The sequence below is a fragment of the Babylonia areolata genome, chromosome 12, assembly GCF_041734735.1.
Source record: "Babylonia areolata isolate BAREFJ2019XMU chromosome 12, ASM4173473v1, whole genome shotgun sequence".
Taxonomy (NCBI): domain Eukaryota; kingdom Metazoa; phylum Mollusca; class Gastropoda; order Neogastropoda; family Buccinidae; genus Babylonia; species Babylonia areolata.
In genome coordinates, this window is record NC_134887.1 from 35,847,145 (window position 1) to 35,866,178 (window position 19,034).

The 19,034-nt window shown below is 46.9% G+C and overlaps 1 protein-coding gene across 1 annotated transcript in view; it reads left to right on the forward strand.

Annotated features, from left to right (window-relative positions):
* Window positions 1-19,034, forward strand: part of LOC143287914 (uncharacterized) — a 132,061-nt gene that overhangs the window by 92,524 nt on the left and 20,503 nt on the right. Inside the window, exons 52-59 of the mRNA XM_076596156.1 lie at window positions 283-494; window positions 864-1,082; window positions 2,368-3,412; window positions 5,506-5,647; window positions 7,983-8,219; window positions 9,561-10,880; window positions 13,667-13,960; window positions 16,767-16,899. Of these exons, the coding sequence (XP_076452271.1) occupies window positions 283-494; window positions 864-1,082; window positions 2,368-3,412; window positions 5,506-5,647; window positions 7,983-8,219; window positions 9,561-10,880; window positions 13,667-13,960; window positions 16,767-16,899 (3,602 nt within the window). The remainder of the gene's footprint in view (window positions 1-282; window positions 495-863; window positions 1,083-2,367; window positions 3,413-5,505; window positions 5,648-7,982; window positions 8,220-9,560; window positions 10,881-13,666; window positions 13,961-16,766; window positions 16,900-19,034) is intronic.

Consider the following 19,034-nt stretch of genomic DNA (forward strand, 5'->3'; position numbering starts at 1 on the left):
TATACAAGCACACTGAGTCACCATGCACAATAGGCTAGGAAGAGCCAACTGACTGCCGCCTGTCGTGTCTGTGTGTGTGTGTGTGTGCGTGTGCGTGCGTGCGTGCTTGTGTGTACTCGTGTGTGCATTACATATGTGTGTGCATGTGACTGATACACATCATGCCTTAATGAAGAACGCTTGAAAGAGAAACCTTGAACATAATGAAACCAAACCTTTCCCATTTTATTGTACCCACACTTCTTTATTATTTTCTCCTGCCCATGGTATATACCTACCCAGGTGAGCGACGGTCCCGAAACGAGCGACGTGGACGGTCAGTCCGAGGTGCACGTGCTGGAGGGCCGGTGGTGGTACTCTGACCCCTGTCCGGTGCTGCGGGCCGAGTGGTCAGTGCAGGAGCTGGGCGGTCAGGTCCTGGTCAGCTTCACGGCCGTTGACCCCAGCGGTCACACGTTCTACAACGATGGGCTACACCTGGAGAACTTTAAGACGTAGGGGGGACTGAATGCAGTCGTTTTTTTGTTGTTGGTTTTTTTTGGGTTTTTTTGGTGGTTTTGGGGTTTTTTTTTCTGTTCTGTCTGTCTGTCTCTGTCCCTGTGTGTGTGTGTGTGTGTGTGAGAGAGAGAGAGAGAGAGAGATAAACAGCCCGCAAGACTCATCTGCTCCAAAAACTTCCTTTGGTTAATTGTGTTTGTGCATGCATGTATGTTTGTATGTATATGAACATAACAGTGTTTGCTATCAACTGTATACGGATACTGTCACAGGTATACCAGCTACATGCAAATACTTTAACGGGTATACCAACTACATACGCATACTTAAATGGGTATACCAACTACATACCAATACTGTGACAGGTACATCAACTACATACGGATCACAGACGCCCTCAACAGGACACGGGTCGCATTCTCTGATGGGGTGACGGTTCTCATCCAGCGGCCAGACACGGCCGTGGTCAGAGATGGTCTGGGAGACATCGACATGGACTTCCAGTTCGACACCCACATCCTGTCTGCCAACTGGGACGCTTTCGGGGATTCCCGATCCACGTTACCGAGTAATCAGATCACCAGGTAGGTTCTTCTTTGGGGGGTGTTTGGACAGGTTTACGGCAATCAGGACTACCTTGATGATGATGATGATGATGACTATGATGATGAGTTTTAACAGGTTTACCACAGGCAGGACTACCTTGATGATGATGATGATGATGATGATGATGAGTTTTAACAGGTTTACCACAGGCAGGACTACCTTGATGATGATGATGATGATGACTATGATGATGAGTTGTAACAGGTTTACCACAGGCAGGACTACCTTGATGATGATGATGATAATGATGACTATGATGATGAGTTTTAACAGGTTTACCACAGGCAGGACTACCTTGATGACGATGATGACTATGATGATGAGTTTTAACAGGTTTACCACAGGCAGGACTACCTTGATGACGATGATGACTATGATGATGAGTTTTAACAGGTTTACCACAGGCAGGACTACCTTGATGATGATGATGATGATGATGATGACTATGATCATGAGTTTTAACAGGTTTACCACAGGCAGGACTACCTTGATGATGATGATGATGATGATGAGTTTTAACAGGTTTACCACAGGCAGGACTACCTTGATGATGATGATGATGATGAGTTTTAACAGGTTTACCACAGGCAGGACTACCTTGATGACGATGATGATGGTGATGATGATAAGAAGAAGAAGAAGAAGATACATCATATGGAAAGTCCACCATATTATGAAACCTTTTTGCCTTCTTCTTGAAAATACTGTTGAATATGTTTTCACAAATATGTCTACACGGTAAAGGAATCTTTAGTTTGCTTATCATTCTTTAGGAGAAGAATACATTGGTTGGTTGGTTTTTGGTATACTGAGCAGGGATTAAATATTGGTATGTGTTGTATGGTGGGGAAAAAATAATACAGAAAAAAATGGAAAAGAAATGGTCACGAAAATTAACATAACAGGACAGTATAATCCAGACACACAAACCAGAGAAATGGAATGTGTCAGTGACAAAGCACACACACGCGCTTGCGCGCGCGCGCACTCACACACACACACACACACACACACACACACACACACACCACCACCACCACCAACAACAACAACAACAACAACAACAGCAACAACAACAACCGTTTCATTTTACTTCTATCAAAAGGATAAGCCTGTATCTTTCATTGTGTGTTTGATTTTATTTTCCTGTGTTCAATGGGAGCTAAAGCCGGAGGAACCTGAGAAAGAACAGCCGCTGCAACAATGCCATCGATTCTGATACTGTTGTTTTGTGTTTTTTTCCCCGTGTACCACGTGCAACAGGTACGAGGCAGCCCTAGGCACTGACAGAAGACTACCCACGACCCGTGTTGACATCCACGCCTTCGAGGACGTCGGTCTGTCCACCAACATCACATTCCACGGCCTCAACCTGACCGCCAAGACACAGACCTACTTCGTGACTGTCCGGGCCTTCAGTGCTGCAGGCAGCTACGTAGAGAGCTCCTCAGACGGCATCAGGGTGGGTTTCCGCGGGGACATCACGGCGGGACAGGTGAAGGTGTCGGGGTTCCAGAGCGGCACCGGCAGCATCCGCGTGTCCTGGTCCGGCTTTGACTCGGACATGGACATCACGCATTACTACGTCGGCGTCAGTTCTCTGCCCCCTCCTCCATCCGTGGACAACGGCACGGACGACTGCCTCAGCTTCATGCACGATCACTCTTCAGGCTTCGACGTGAGACCGCTGCAGGTCCTGAGCGAAGAGGCCATGGCCGTGCTGGACAACGTGACCTTGGAGCACGGGGCGTCGTACTACGTGACGGTGGTGGCCGCGGACAGGATGGGGCACTGCGCGGCGTCCACCGGTGGACCCGTGCTGGTGGACACCACACCCCCCTTACAGGGCGAGGTCAAGGCCGAAGGCTACAACGCCGACGGCAGCGTCCTGTTTGTCCACTCCCCGCACAGCCTGACCGTCCGCCTGGACGAGTTCCCTGACCCGGAGAGCGGGCTGGACGCGGTGTCCGTGCAGCTGGTGTCCAGCGAGTCCTGTCACCCTGACCTTGACCCCGACGCGGACAGTGTGGGTGCCTTGCACAGCGTGGAGGCCAAGGGCCAGTCGGCGGTCACCATGAGGGGGCTGGCGCTGGAGGAGGGGGCCTGGTACTTTGTGCGCGTGTCGGTGACCAACAGAGCGGGGCTGACCACCAGGGCCCTCAGCCTGCCCCTCCTGCTGGACACCTCGCCCCCGCTGACCGGCAGAGTGAAGCTGGGCAGCGACTGGACCGGGGCGGACCGCGTGTTCCAGCAGCACACAGACACTGTGGCCGGGATGCTGGCTCTGCAGTCTGTGGGCACGGCACAGGTAAACACACTGTGGGCACAGCACAGGTAAACACACTGTGGGCACAGCACAGGTAAACACACTGCGGGCACAGCACAGGTAAATTCACTGTGGGCACGGCACAGATAAACACACTGCGGGCACAGCACAGGTAAATTCACTGTGGGCACAGCACAGGTAAATACACTGTGGGCACAGCACAGGTAAACACACTGCGGGCACGGCACAGGTAAACTCACTGTGGGCACAGCACAGGTAAACACACTGTGGGCACAGCACAGGTAAACACACTGTGGGCACAGCACAGGTAAACACACTGCGGGCACAGCACAGGTAAACACACTGTTGTCTGGACACAGCACAGGTAAACACACTGTTGTCTGTGGGCACAGCACAGGTAAACACACTGTGGGAACGGCACAAGTAAACACACTGTAGGCACAGCACAGGTAAACACACTGTGGGCACAGCACAGGTAAACACAATGTGGGGACAGCACAGGTAAACACACTGTGGACATAGCACAGGTAAACACATTGCGGGCACAACACAGGTAAACACTGCGGGCAGTGCACAGGTAAACACACTGTTGTCTGGGCACAGCACAGGTAAACACAGTGTGGGCACAGCACAGGTAAACACACTGTGGACACAGCACAGGTAAACACACTGTGGACACAGCACAGGTAAACACACTGCGGGCACAGCACAGGTAAACACACTGTGGGCACAGCACAGGTAAACACACTGGGCACAGCACAGGTAAACACTGAGGGCACGACACAGGTAAACATACTGCGGGCACAGCACAGGTAAACACACTGTAGGTAAACACTGTGGGCACAGCACAGGTAAACACACTGTAGGTAAACACACTGTGGGCACAGCACAGGTAAACACACTCTGGGCACAGCACAAGTAAAAACACTGCGGGCACAGCACAGGTAAACACACTGTGGGCACGGCACAAGTAAAAACACTGCGGGCACAGCACAGGTAAACACACTGTGGACACAGCACAGGTAAATTCAATGTGGACACAACACAGGTAAACACACTGTGGACACAGCACAGGTAAACACACTGTGGACACAGCACAGGTAAATTCACAATGTCGGCACAGCACAGGTAAACACACTGTGGGCACAGCACAGGTAAATTCACACTGTGTGCACAGCACAGGTAAACACACTGTTGTCTGTGGGCACAACACAGGTAAACGCACTGTGGGCACAGCACAGGGCACAGCACAGGTAAACGCACTCTGGGCACAGCACAGGTAAACACACTGTGGGCACAGCACAGGTAAATTCACTGTGGGCACGGCACAGGTAAACACACTGTGGGCACAGCACAGGTAAACACACTGCGGGCACAGCACAGGTAAACACACTGTGGGCACAGCACAGGTAAACACACTGTTGTCTGGGCACAGCACAGGTAAACACACTGTGGGCACAGCACAGGTAAACACACTGTGGGCACAGCACAGGTAAACACATTGCGGGCACAGCACAGGTAAACACTGCGGGCACAGCACAGGTAAACACACTGTGGGCACAGCACAGGTAAACACAATGTGGGCACAGCACAGGTAAACACAATGTGGGCACAGCACAGGTAATCACACTGTGGGCACAGCACAGGTAAACACACTGTGGGCACAGCACAGGTCAACACACTGTTGTCTGTAGGCTCAGCACAGGTAAAATGTTAATTCTTTTGTCATGTCTTCCGCTAGGACTGCGTGACAACCAAATTATTGACTGCTGATACCGCGTGGATGATGAAAGACTTTATTTCCTTTTCACATTCTGAAGAAATTATGATAAGAATTTTATCAGAAAAAAAGATAATTAACTCACTCAGTACGGCCAGTCCTCTCTTCTCCTCTACACAGACCCCTTGGATGTCCAGTGGGTGTCTGAATGACCCAACCTTTAGCTTCCGTCGTCAGAATTGTGGTATTCTTTGTCAATATTCACCTCTTCAGTATAAGAGCCTTCTGCTTGCAATATTTTGATGATGATAATTGGGGTGAAACGCTGTTAACGTCGTCTCTTTCGCCGTTCGTATGGAGAGAGTTAATTCTGCTATAATACGTTCTCTGCCAGGACTGCGTGACCCAGGTGGACATGCTGGAAGGGAAGCTGAGGAAAGAATGGAAACCGGCGGAAGGACAGTTCACGCCACAGTGTGTCCAGTTTGACTCGTCAGGTCTTCACGTGCTGGTGCAGCACAACGCGCGTCTCACAGGTTGGTCCGTCAGCAGCTTGCATACAGTGCTGTTTAAATACGGTTCACTTTTAGAATTTGTCACAGCTTTCTTGTAAAATTCTAATTTAGATGAACTGTTTTCTTTCTGTTTCCAAAATTTTACGTGTACTGTGTACGTCAGAGATTAGTGACGTTTGACAAGGCTTCTTGACTGGATGGATGCTTCTTCTTTCTTCTTTTATTCCAGACTTCCTTTGTTCGATTAAGTACACATCACAAGTGAGTCTGGAATTCCTTTGTTCGATTAAGTGCACATCACAAGTGAGTCTGGAATTCCTTTGTTCGATCAAGTGCACATCACAAGTGAGTCTGGAATTCCTTTGTTCGATCAAGTGCACATCACAAGTGAGTCTGGAATTCCTTTGTTCGATTAAGTACACATCACAAGTGAGTCTGGAATTCCTTTGTTCATGTATGGTAGTCCGTCGTGTCCGACTATGACCGTAAGGACAGCAGAGGAGGCAACTGCTGTCCCAACTATTTGGGCTAGAATTTGATTAAGAGTGGAGAGTGTCTTGCCCAAGTTACATCCCCACTCTCTCGGCCAAGAGGGTTTCAGGACTGTCGGCGTTGGGATGCTTCCCAAAGGACAACTAGCCCCCAAGGCTGCAGCACTAAAAGCCAGTGCAATCTTGCCTCCTAGTTTGAGAGTCATAGTCTTTCACAAAAGACGAAGCAGTGAATGATTTCCCCTATTGCAGAGAAGAAACCATTGATAATACAGCTCTCACTTTGCTGTTGGCCCAACTGTGAAATTTAAGTCAATCATGCACCGCACCGTATATATCACAGCTCAACGCTCTACTTATATCAGAGATATTGGCAAAAGCTTTCAGTTGGGCCAACAGCAAACGTGAGAGCTGTATGATTAATGTTTAGTTTCTCCACTGCACTGAGGGAGTTCACGGCTGAGTCTTTTGTGAAGGACTATGACTTTCAAACTAGGAGGCGGGGTTGCACTTGCTCTTAGTGCAGCAGCCTGGAGGGGCTTGTTGGCTTTTTTTTTGGGGGGGGGGGGGGTGTGGGGGGCGGGGACCATCCCAACGCTGACTGTCCAAAAACCCTCCTGGCTGAGGGAGTGGGGATAGCGTAGAACTTGGACAAGACTCTCCACGATGATCAAATTCTAAGCCCGGATGGTCGGGACAGCAGTCGCTTCCTCTGCTGTTCTGACGGTGGTAGTCGGTTCTAGCTATCATATATGTGTGTATGGAGGCAGGTGCGGAGAGAGAGAGAGAGAGAGAGAGAGAGAGAGTAATATATCCAAGCCCAAAAAGTATGTTTAACTTTAAACCTTTAAAACTGATTTGTGTTTGGGGTGGACTCAGTGCCTGACCTCACGTTGGGTTTATGCGAAATTCAGGACTCTGCTCCTTGTTTTTTTTTAGGTTTTCGTTGTTGTTGTTTTGGGGGGAGAGTGTCTGTCTGTTTTTTGTTTGTTTGTTGTCATCTTTTAACAGCAGATGTGGTAAAACGTACAAGCATCCATATTTGACCCTTGAAACTGAAACTGAACTGATCAGTCAGTGAATGAAAATTGTATACAAGGCTCGACATCAGAGTCCGACATAAGCTTACAGTACGGCCAGCAGCAAAGACAGAGCAGTATGTTCAATGGTTTATATCCTCTGCAATGAGAATTCACTTTCAGCCTAGTCTTTTCTGAAGGACTGTGACTCTCAGACTAGGAGGCTCTTTGGTTAAGATTGCACTGGTTCTTAGTGCTGCAGCCTTGGGGCGCTGGCTGGCCTTTGGGAACCATCCCAATGCCGACTGTCCAGAAGCCCTCTTGGCTGAAAGAGCCGGGGATGTAACTTAGGCAAGACACTCTCCATTATTATCTTCTTTTTTTTTTTGCCCAGCTAGACGGGACAGCAGCAGTTAAATCCTCTGTTGCGACAGCCGAGTGGTTAAAGCGTTGGACTTTTAATCTAAGGGTCCCGGGTTCGAATCTCGGTAACGGCGCCTGGTGGGTAAAGGGTGGAGATTGTTCCGATCTCCCAGGTCAACATATGTGCCGACATGCTGGTGTCTGAACCCCCTTCGTGTGTATACGCAAGCAGAAGATCAAATACAAAGATCCTGTGATCCATGTCAGCGTTCGGTGGATTATGGAAACAAGAACATACCCAGCATGCACACCCCCGAAAACGTAGTATGGCTGCCTACACGACGGAATAAATAAAAAACGGTCATACACGTAAAAACCCACTCGTGAACATACGAGAGAACGTGGGAGTTGCAGCCCACGAACGAAGAAGGAGAAGAAGAAGATAGTGCCCGGACAAGACTGACTATCACACGCACGTTGCAGACGTGGACAAGGGCGCCGCCCAGTCCGGCCCTATCGCCTGGCGAGAAGGGGACCACGACTTCCTCCTGGCCCCGGCCGTTGACCACAACGTCATCAGCGGGGTCTCCCTGGCGTCCCCCTCTATGCAGCCCCCTTTTCTCCGTCAGAACCGTCTGTTGCCTGGCGACCAGTCGTCCCCCCTTTGTGACTCTTCTGAAAACGTCTGTCTGGAGGACAGAAACGAGACGGTCAAACCAGGTCAGTGGTCTTTGGTCATATATTCAAACCAGGTCAGTGATCTTTAAACACACACATATATATCATATATATTTCCATTTGTATTTGTATTTGTCACAGCAGATTTCTCTGTGTGAAATTCAGGCTGTTTTCCCCAGGGAGAGCGCGTCGCTACACTACAGTGCCACCCATTTTTTGTATTTTTTTCCTGCGTGCAGTTTTATTTGTTTCTATTGCAGTATATTTTTCTACAGAATTTTGCCAGGAACAACCCTTTTGTTGCCGTGGGTTCTTTTACGTGCGCTAAGTGCATGCTGCACACGGGACCTCGGTTTATCGTCTCATGCGAATGACTAGCGTCCAGACCACCACTCAAGGTCTAATGGAGTGGGAGAAAATATCGGCGGCTGAGCCGTGATTCGAACCAGCGTGCTCAGATTCTATCGCTTCCTACGTGGACGCGTTACCTCAAGGCCATCACTCCACTATATTAATGGTTCTCTTCAAAGTAGTGATTTCACGTCGCTATCTGATACCCCTACACTTTGACAATGCGGGGTGTGTTTAGAAGTCAAACGCTGGGACAATAAATACCAGGAGTTTCTTTGTAGTTTTTTTGTTTGTTTGTTTTTGTTGTTGTTGTTGTTGTTATAAAGACATGCATGGTCGTAATCTGAATCCTTTTAATTTGATTCCATTGACGTGATGTGCTTTGTGTGTGTGTGTTTTTGTGTGTGTTTTTAGCTAATTTGTTTAAACAAAGTGAGTCTGCGTGATGCCCTTTCTTTCAGTTTTACACACACATTCTTTGCACCGTATTTTACAAATTGATTTAACAGTAGACATTTTGTCAGTTTTAGTGAGAAGAGTTATGTGTTTTGCTCAGTGTAAAAGTCACATTGATGCACACATCTGCATGGAGCAGCACAATTCTGTCATGTAATGGGATTTCAGTCTAAATGTATTGTTGGAAATAACTTATTTTAAATGGATCTCACTCATCAAAGTATTCAGTTTTAGAATATAACGTGTATCATAGAAAGGCCGTTTTGTTTTCTTTCATTGCTAAGGCCCTACTTTATTTATTTACATTAGCCATTGAGGTCGTATTGTCGGTTTCAGCTGTCAAAACTGTTCATATGATAATTCACTACTGCAGATAATCTGTGTTTAAAGCTGTATAAAGGAAGTGGTGGTTTGAATTATCAGTCATTCATACAAGCATTTGCGTGAACATACACAAACGCACTTTTTCTCTTCTTCAATTAATGAACTGGTTTGAAGTTACCTCTTAAGAATAGATAGACAGACACATACATACATGCATACATACTCATTATGATCTGTTTAACTTTGCGACAGGTTCACTTGGCGATGACACGGAGTACGGAATGGGGTTCACCTTCAGCAGAACGAACACCACCACCACCAACAGCACGAAGCTTCTCTTCTGGGCCCAGGACGTCCTGGTGCTGAAACAGCTGTGGATCCCTCTGGACTTTGACCCTGTGGCCGTCCCGGGGCACTACACCTTCAGACTGCTGAGGCGGCAGGAGGGCGGGGACCCGCGCTGGGAGGTCAGCTTCCTGGTCAACGGTCACCCCCTGGCCTCGGTCAGCGGCCTCCTGTTTCCGGACACCTTCCTGGTCAGCGTGTACGGCTGGAACGTGGGCGGCTACTTCCCGCCCCTGGTCAGCCCCCTGCTGCCGTACAGGGCGGCCACGGTGCTGAGGGGCCTGGCCCTGCCTCTGGCCCAACGCCCGCTCTGCTCCTACGGCTCCGCCTTCAGGGACGGCGTCAGCGACCTCAAGGAGGTGTGGGTGGGCGTCAGCGACAGCTACAACGCCTCGGCCAACGTCGCTCCCTACACGCTGGTGAAGTCCTTCTGTCTTCCGTGCCTGCACCAGTGTCCTGACATGTGTTCCCAGTGCCAGGCTGGTGACGACCGTCTGTCTGACGGCTTCACACTGTTGCCTTTCACCCTGCAGGGGCTGAGTCTTCAGGCCGGGGACTCTGTCAATCACGCAGTCACAGGAAGTACGCAGAGCTCAGGAACCAACAACACACAGCTGGGCAGAAGCAAGGATGAGTTCAGTCAGTACCAGCTGCCCACATACTACCTGGACGTTCGCGTTGTGGACCACAGCGGTCTGAAGAGCCACGTCAAGTCCGTGGGCTTCGTCATCGACACGTCCCCACCGATCATTAAATCCGTCGTCTGTTTCGACCCTGAGTTTTCCACAGACGTGAGCATCACAGAGCTGGGCAACAACCACACGGTGGGGGCGACCTGGGAAGTTTCGGAGGACATTTCCGACATCGTTGAAGTCCGGGTTTGCCTCGGAACGGGGCCAGGGTCAGACGATATCGTTGGGAAAGTGACCGTGAGGAAGGGCCAAGACCAGTATGTTTTTGAAGGTCTCGATCCTGCGCTGGAAGAAGGCCGTGAGTACTACGTCAGCGTGGAAGTGGAGAACCAGGCGGGGCTGCGGAGGAAGGCGTGGAGCAACTTCACAGTGCACACCGCACAGCCTGACCTGACTGCCGCCAGTTTCCACGTGGGGGGCGGCGTGACCTCACTGCACGTGGGGAACGTGACGCTGGACGTCATGGAGAATCTGGACAGTGTGGAGCTGGACCTGGACGTCCCCTCTTCCCAGTCCGGGGACGTGGAGTATTACGGTCAGTTTCTGCCTCCTGTATAATTTTGTGGGGAGGGATTCCGGGAGGCACAGGTATTAGAAAAAAAAAAAAAGAATGTGCTTTAATCAGTTCACCGCTGAAGAGTCGCTGTTACTTCGTACAATAGAATAACAGACTTGATGTTGAGCTGCAATCTTTCAACACCGTCCATTCAGTAACGTCCACAACCAGGCGGAGGAGGAAACCTTTCCCAGCGGCTGTGAAGGCGGAAGAGGATGACCAAAGGGCAAGGGGAGCTCTTATCCTTGGCTGGAAGTCCTCCTAGGAGACGGAACTCCGAAGAAAAAACCTGCACCTGCCGAGGCTGTTCTACACGTGGCAGTATCTGCACCTGTGGGACTGTGAGCGTCGGTAGGCGAGAGAGTGGGGAAGGGACTGCACAACTCCTCACTAAAAAAAAGTCACCTGTGCTGGTCAGGCAACCAGGCAAATGTCGGAACGACGAGCTACAATCGATAAGCCTGCCTGCCTACTGCTCCGTCGGTCCGACGGGAGACTCCATCAAATCATCAATCAACAGTATACGGGTTCTTGATTTGCCCGGGTTACTAATGATTTTTTTTTTTTTTTTTTTTTCAAAATGTCTGTTTACGCATTTTGACTGATACATGATTAAAACATGTATACATTACAACCGCCAGTTTGGACCCACGGCAACAAAAGGGTTGTCCCTGGCAAAATTCTGTAGAAAAATGCACTAAGATAGGGAAAACAAATAAAACTGCACGCAGGAGAAAAAAAAAAAAAAATGGGTGGCTCTGTAGTGTAGCGACGAGCTCTCCCTGGGGAGAGCAGCCCGAATTTCACACAGAGAAATCTGTTGTGATAAAAAGAAATATATATGCAAATACAAAATAACAAATACAAAAAAATTACCAGCAGTCGGTTCGCCGATAACTGACCCGTGATAGTTATGGTGACATTTCAGCGCCATCGGCGCTCTACCTGGCCAATGCTGAAATACGACACTGGCGGTGAAAGGGTTTTAGGTCTTTTGTGGTTTGTTTTTGACTCACTTGTGTAAACAAAATGAGTATGTTTTAACCCGGTGTTCGGTTGTCTGTGTGTGTGTGTGTGTGTCTGTGTGTCCGTGGTAAACTTTAACATTGACATTTTCTCTGCAAATACTTTGTCAGTTGACACCAAATTAGGCCTAAAAATAGGAAAAATTCAGTTCTTTCCAGTCATCTTGTTTAAAACAATATTGCACCTCTGGGATGGGCACACACAAAAATAAAAAATGAAGCCTAATTATATGCAAACTGCATTTACTGTTATATTTATATTTTTTGTATTCTCTAAACTTGGCACTTTGATCTGATATTCTGACCCAACAATAAGAGCAGTCATTATTATCATTTTTTGTTCAAACAGGAACTTCTTTTGCTAAGCATGGAAGTTTTATTTATTTTGCAAACGTTTTTGGTGCAGATAGTAAAGAAGGGAAATTACTCTGTAATTAATGCTAGGGGAGTTAATTTGCTTTAAACTGATCTTTCTCATCTTAAACATTACATTTTTAAATTATACTCAATACATAAAAAGCTTGGATTTTTTTTTTAAGTGTATCACAAGTGAGTCTTGAAGGCCTTGCCTCTCTTGTTTTGTTTTAGCTTGGGGTTGAATTGTAACTCTCACCAGCTGTCGTGTTGAAGTGCTTTGCGTCGTGGACTGACGACTGCAAGAATGAGGTTCGATCCCCAGCAGAAGAAGGAAGTTTGGGCCCCGTGGTCAGCTCCTGACCAGATCTGAGTTGTTCTGTGGGCTCAGATTGGGAAGACCAGGACAGCACAGTGGAGGGTTGTCCACTTCACGGATGCCTGTTTGGACGTGCTGCTCAAATTCGTTGTCCAACACTAGTTGTTGTCTGGCAAGACAATGCAATGCACCACCATTTGAAACGATGTGCTGTTTTGCACAGATGGCGAGGGGCCACACAACACAACACCATACAACACAACACAACACAACACAACACCATACAACACAGCACACCACCATACCATACAACACAACACAACACAACACCATACAACACAACACCATACAACACAACACAACACAACACCATACAACACAACACAACACCATACAACACCACAACACCATACAACACAACACCATACAACACAACACCATACAACACAACACAACACCATACAACACAACACCACACCATACAACACAACACAACACCATACAACACAGCACACCACCATACAACACAACACCATACAACACAACACAACACAACACCATACAACACAATACAACACCATACAACACAACACAACACAACACCATACAACACAACACAACACCATACAACACAACACAATACCATACAACACAACACAACACCATACAACACAACACAATACTATACAACACAACACAACACCATACAACACAACACAATACCATACAACACAACACAACACCATACAACACAACACAACACCATACAACACAACACAACACAACACCATACAACACAACACAACACCATACAACACAACACAACACCATACAACACAACACAACACCATACAACACAACACCACAACACCATATAACACAACACCATACAACACAGCACCCCTCCATACAACACAACACAACACCATACAACACAACACAACACCATACAACACAACACAACACAACACAACACCATACAACACAACACAACACAACACAACGCAACACAACACCATACCAAACGATGTGGTGCCGCTATTGTTATTGTTGTTTTTTCCCCCCAGAGATGGCGATTGGCACTGCCGACGACAGAGAAGACCTCTTTCCCAGGGTGCTGGTGGGTCGGAAGGGTACCAAGAAAATCGCCATCGTTGGCGGCTTCGTTCACCGAGACGAGTCGCCCGTGCCGATCAGCGTCGGGGACTACAGCAAGAAGAACGTGTCCACGGACGACCAGCCCGATCCTTCAGCCAACCTGCTGCACGTGGAGCCCGGCAGGTGCCTCAGGCTGTCCGTGTTCGGCGTCAGCAAGGCCCACGTGTCCGCGCCGCTCGACAGGAAGCTTGTCTGTATCAAACGTAAGACTCCCTCTCTGTGTCTGTGTCTGTGACTCTGTCTGTCTCTCTGTCTCTGTATGTCTGTATCAAACGTAAGACTCTCTCTCTGTCTCTGTCTGTGTCTGTGACTCTCTCTGTCTCTGTATGTCTGTATCAAACGTAAGACTGTCTCTGTCTGTCTTTGACTCTCTCTGTCTCTCTGACTCTGTCTGTGTCTGTGTCTTTGACTCTCTGTGTCTCTGTCTCTGTATGTCTGTATCAAACGTAAGACTGTCTCTGTCTTTGACTCTGTCTGTCTCTCTCTGAATGTCTGTATCAAACGTAAGACTCCCTCTCTGTCTGTCTTTGACCCTTTCTATGTATCTTTCTCTCTCTGTCTTTGTGTGTGTGTGTGCGTGTGTGTGTGTGTGTGTGTGTGTGTGTGTGTGTGATAAAAAGAAATACAAATATGGACAAAAACAAATACGCAGTTACTGTGAGTTTATTTTCTAGACATAGAGTTGATGGAGGAAATGTCGCATTGTGCTCAGATCCTGAGACGTTTTACTGGCTGCTGACGGTAAGACTCACACTGTGTTCAGGTCCTGATGACGTGTTACTTGGCTGCTGACGGTAAGACTCACACTGTGTTCAGGTCCTGATGACGTGTTACTTGGCTGCTGACGGTAAGACTCACACTGTGTTCAGGTCCTGATGACGTGTTACTGGCTGCTGACGGTAAGATACTGTGTTCAGGTCCTGATGACGTGTTACTTGGCTGCTGACGGTAAGACTCACACTGTGTTCAGGTCCTGATGACGTGTTACTTGGCTGCTGACGGTAAGACTCACACTGTGATCAGGTCCTTATGACGTGTTACTTGGCTGCTGACGGTAAGACTCACACTGTGTTCAGGTCCTGATGACGTGTTACTTGGCTGCTGACGGTAAGACTCACACTGTGTTCAGGTCCTGATGACGTGTTACTTGGCTGCTGACGGTAAGACTCACACTGTGTTCAGGTCCTGATGACGTGTTACTTGGCTGCTGACGGTAAGACTCATACTGTGTTCAGGTCCTGATGACGTGTTACTGGCTGTTGAGGATAAGATTCACACTGTGTTCAGGTACTGATGACGTGTTACTTGGCTGCTGACGGTAAGACTCACACTGTGTTCAGGTCCTGATGACGTGTTACTTGGCTGCTGACGGTAAGACTCACACTGTGTTCAGGTCCTGATGACGTGTTACTTGGCTGCTGACGGTAAGACTCACACTGTGTTCAGGTCCTGATGACGTGTTACTTGGCTGCTGACGATCTTCACACTGTGTTCAGGTCCTGATGACGTGTCACTTGGCTGCTGACGGTAAGACTCACACTGTGTTCAGGTCCTGATGACGTGTTACTGGCTGCTGACGTTAAGACTCACACTGTGTTCAGGTCCTGATGACGTGTTACTGGCTGCTGACGGTAAGACTTACACTGTGTTCAGGTCCTGATGACGTGTTACTTGGCTGCTGACGGTAAGACTCACACTGTGTTCAGGTCCTGATGACGTGTTACTGGCTGCTGACGGTAAGACTTACACTGTGTTCAGGTCCTGATGACGTGTTACTTGGCTGCTGACGGTAAGACTCACACTGTGTTCAGGTCCTGATGACGTGTTACTGGTTGCTGACGGTAAGACTTACACTGTGTTCAGGTCCTGATGACGTGTTACTTCGCTGCTGACGGTAAGACTTACACTGTGTTCAGGTCCTGATGACGTGTTACTGGCTGCTGACGGTAAGACTTACACTGTGTTCAGGTCCTGATGACGTGTTACTTGACTGCTGACGATAAGACTCACACTGTGTTCAGGTCCTGATGACGTGTTACTGGCTGCTGACGGTAAGACTTACACTGTGTTCAGGTCCTGATGACGTGTTACTTGGCTGCTGACGGTAAGATACTGTGTTCAGGTCCTGATGACGTGTCACTTGGCAGCTGACGGTAAGACTCACACTGTGTTCAGGTCCTGATGACGTGTTACTGGCTGCTGACGGTAAGACTTACACTGTGTTCAGGTCCTGATGACGTGTTACTTGGCTGCTGACGGTAAGATACTGTGTTCAGGTCCTGATGACGTGTTACTTGGCTGCTGACGGTAAGACTCACACTGTGTTCAGGTCCTGATGACGTGTTACTGGCTGTTGAGGATAAGATTCACACTGTGTTCAGGTACTGATGACGTGTTACTTGGCTGCTGACGGTAAGACTCATACTGTGTTCAGGTCCTGATGACGTGTTACTGGCTGTTGAGGATAAGATTCACACTGTGTTCAGGTCCTGATGACGTGTTACTTGGCTGCTGACGGTAAGACTCATACTGTGTTCAGGTCCTGATGACGTGTTACTGGCTGTTGAGGATAAGATTCACACTGTGTTCAGGTACTGATGACTTTTTACTTGGCTGCTGACGGTAAGACTCACACTGTATTCAGGTCCTGATGACGTGTTACTTGGCTGCTGACGGTCTTCACACTGTGTTCAGGTCCTGATGACGTGTCACTTGGCTGTTGAGGATAAGATTCACACTGTGTTCAGGTACTGATGACTTTTTACTTGGCTGCTGACGGTAAGACTCACACTGTGTTCAGGTCCTGATGACGTGTTACTTGGCTGCTGACGGTAAGACTCACACTGTGTTCAGGTCCTGATGACGTGTTACTGGCTGCTGACGGTAAGACTTACACTGTGTTCAGGTCCTGATGACGTGTTACTGGTTGCTGACTGTAAGACTTACACTGTGTTCAGGTCCTGATGACATGTTACTGGCTGCTGACGGTAAGATTTACACTGTGTTCAGGTCCTGATGACGTGTTACTGGCTGCTGACGGTAAGACTCACACCCTGCAGTTGAGTGGTTCACGACTCAGCGTTGATCCCAACGTCACCGACCCGGGGGCTGTGCACATTCACGTCAAACGTGAGGACTCTGTGTGCGTGTGTGTGTGTGTGTGTGTGTGTGTGTGTGTGTTATGGATAGATAGATAGACAGATAGGGAGGTAGGAAGATATATATTTATAGATAGACATGTGGTGTGTGTGTGGATGTATCTGTCTATGCAGATATCGCGCGCGCGTGCGCATGTGTGTGTGTGAGAGAGAGAGTTAGTGAGAGTGAGTGTGTGTGTGTGTGTGTGTGTGAGAGTTAGTGAGAGAGTGTGTGTGTGTGTGTGTGTGTGTGTGTGTGTGTGTGTGTGTGTGTGTGTGTGATGGATAGATAGATAGATAGATAGATAGATAGGGAGGTATTTACAGATAGACATGTAGGTATGTGTGTGTATGTATCTGTCTATGCAGATATCGTGCGCGCGCGCGCATTTGTGTGTGTGAGAGAGAGAGTTAGTGAGAGTGAGTGTGCGTGTGTGTGTGTGTGTGTGAGTTAGTGAGAGAGAGAGAGTGTGTGTGTGTGTGTGTGTGTGTTCAGTGAGAGGTCAGTGGCACGGTAGACCACATACAGCCAGCATAACGACTTTAAATCATCTCTGTATTTTGTAATGAAAAGTGACAAATACATACATATTTTTTACATGTTCACGAGTACGAAATGTTGTAAGTAAAAGAAAAAAACAATAGAAAAATAGCACTCAACAACAGCTACAAATACAAATTCTCCTCAAGGTTGTAAGCTTCACCAAAATAATCACTAATTAAAGATAAATGAATAAATATCATTGATTATTATATTCTAAGAAAATATATAAAAGATTTGGTTACCCTTTCACAGATGTACTGGATTTTCTATTGAAAACTCTTTGGTATTACTTTACAACAGAATGCCATCTGGATATCTGATTGATAAGTTATACAATCCAAACCCTTCTAAAGTGTTGCTGGTATTTCCTATCATTGTTACTATTAACATTTATAGAATAATTGTGTACGGGAGCCATTTCTTTTGGATTTTTTTTTCACATATAATGAAAACATACCCACTTCTATGAGGTGGTCCTTAACTCTTTCCTTTTTCCACGAAGTGTGGATTCTAAAAGTTACTATCTCTTAGAATAAGTGTTTATTTTCTCTACGACGAGTCAGAAGGCGAAATTCTTTACTTTGTTTCAGACAATAAAGTGATTGGTTGATCGATCAATTATTATCATTATATGAATCCTGTATTTTAAAAAGAAGGCAGAAGGTGCATTATTGATTATCATTAATACACAAATGATAAGTCACATGTACACTGGCACTCAGTATGGACAAATATTATGAGAAGTAGCAGTAGTAGTAGTAGTAGTAGCAGTAGAGATCACTCACACATACACCGGCACACATTCCAGAGAATTAGGTATATTATTAGAAAGTATATGTTATATAGATTACTCACAGGTACACTGGCGGTCATAGATTGACAAATAATTATTGTCTGTAGTACATTGACAAATAATTATTGTAGTACATTGACAAATAATTATTGTCTGTAGTACATTGACAAATGATTATTGTCTGTAGTATGTAGTACATTGACAAATGATTATTGTCTGTAGTACATTGACAAATGATTATTGTCTGTAGTACAAATAATTATTGTCTGTAGTACATTGACAAATGATTATTGTCTGTAGTACATTGACAAATGATTATTGTCTGTAGTACATTGACAAATGATTATTGTCTGTAGTACAAATAATTATTGTCTGTAGTACATTGACAAATGATTATTGTCTGTAGTAAAAATAATTATTGTCTGTAGTACATTGACAAATGATTATTGTCTGTAGTACATTGACAAATAATCATTGTACTGATTCACGTTCACACGTCATCATTGCAAAAACCTCCATTTGATCTGTATTCAAGAACGCAATGTGCCGTAGCTACAGCTTGCACCAATGATCATAGTGTCTGCTAGTCAATTTGTTGTCCTAGAGTACACCATGGACGAAATGAGTAATGGTGACTGTAAGAAATTTTTTATTTGAAAATGGATATTTGATGCTGATATATTGAGGCTATGATGGTGTGAATAACATAGAAAAGTGATATAAGTTGATGGGTAAAAAAAGTAGTTATTGTCTGTAGGTAATGAAAAGATGTGAATAAGTGATGGGTGATCTTACATTTTGAC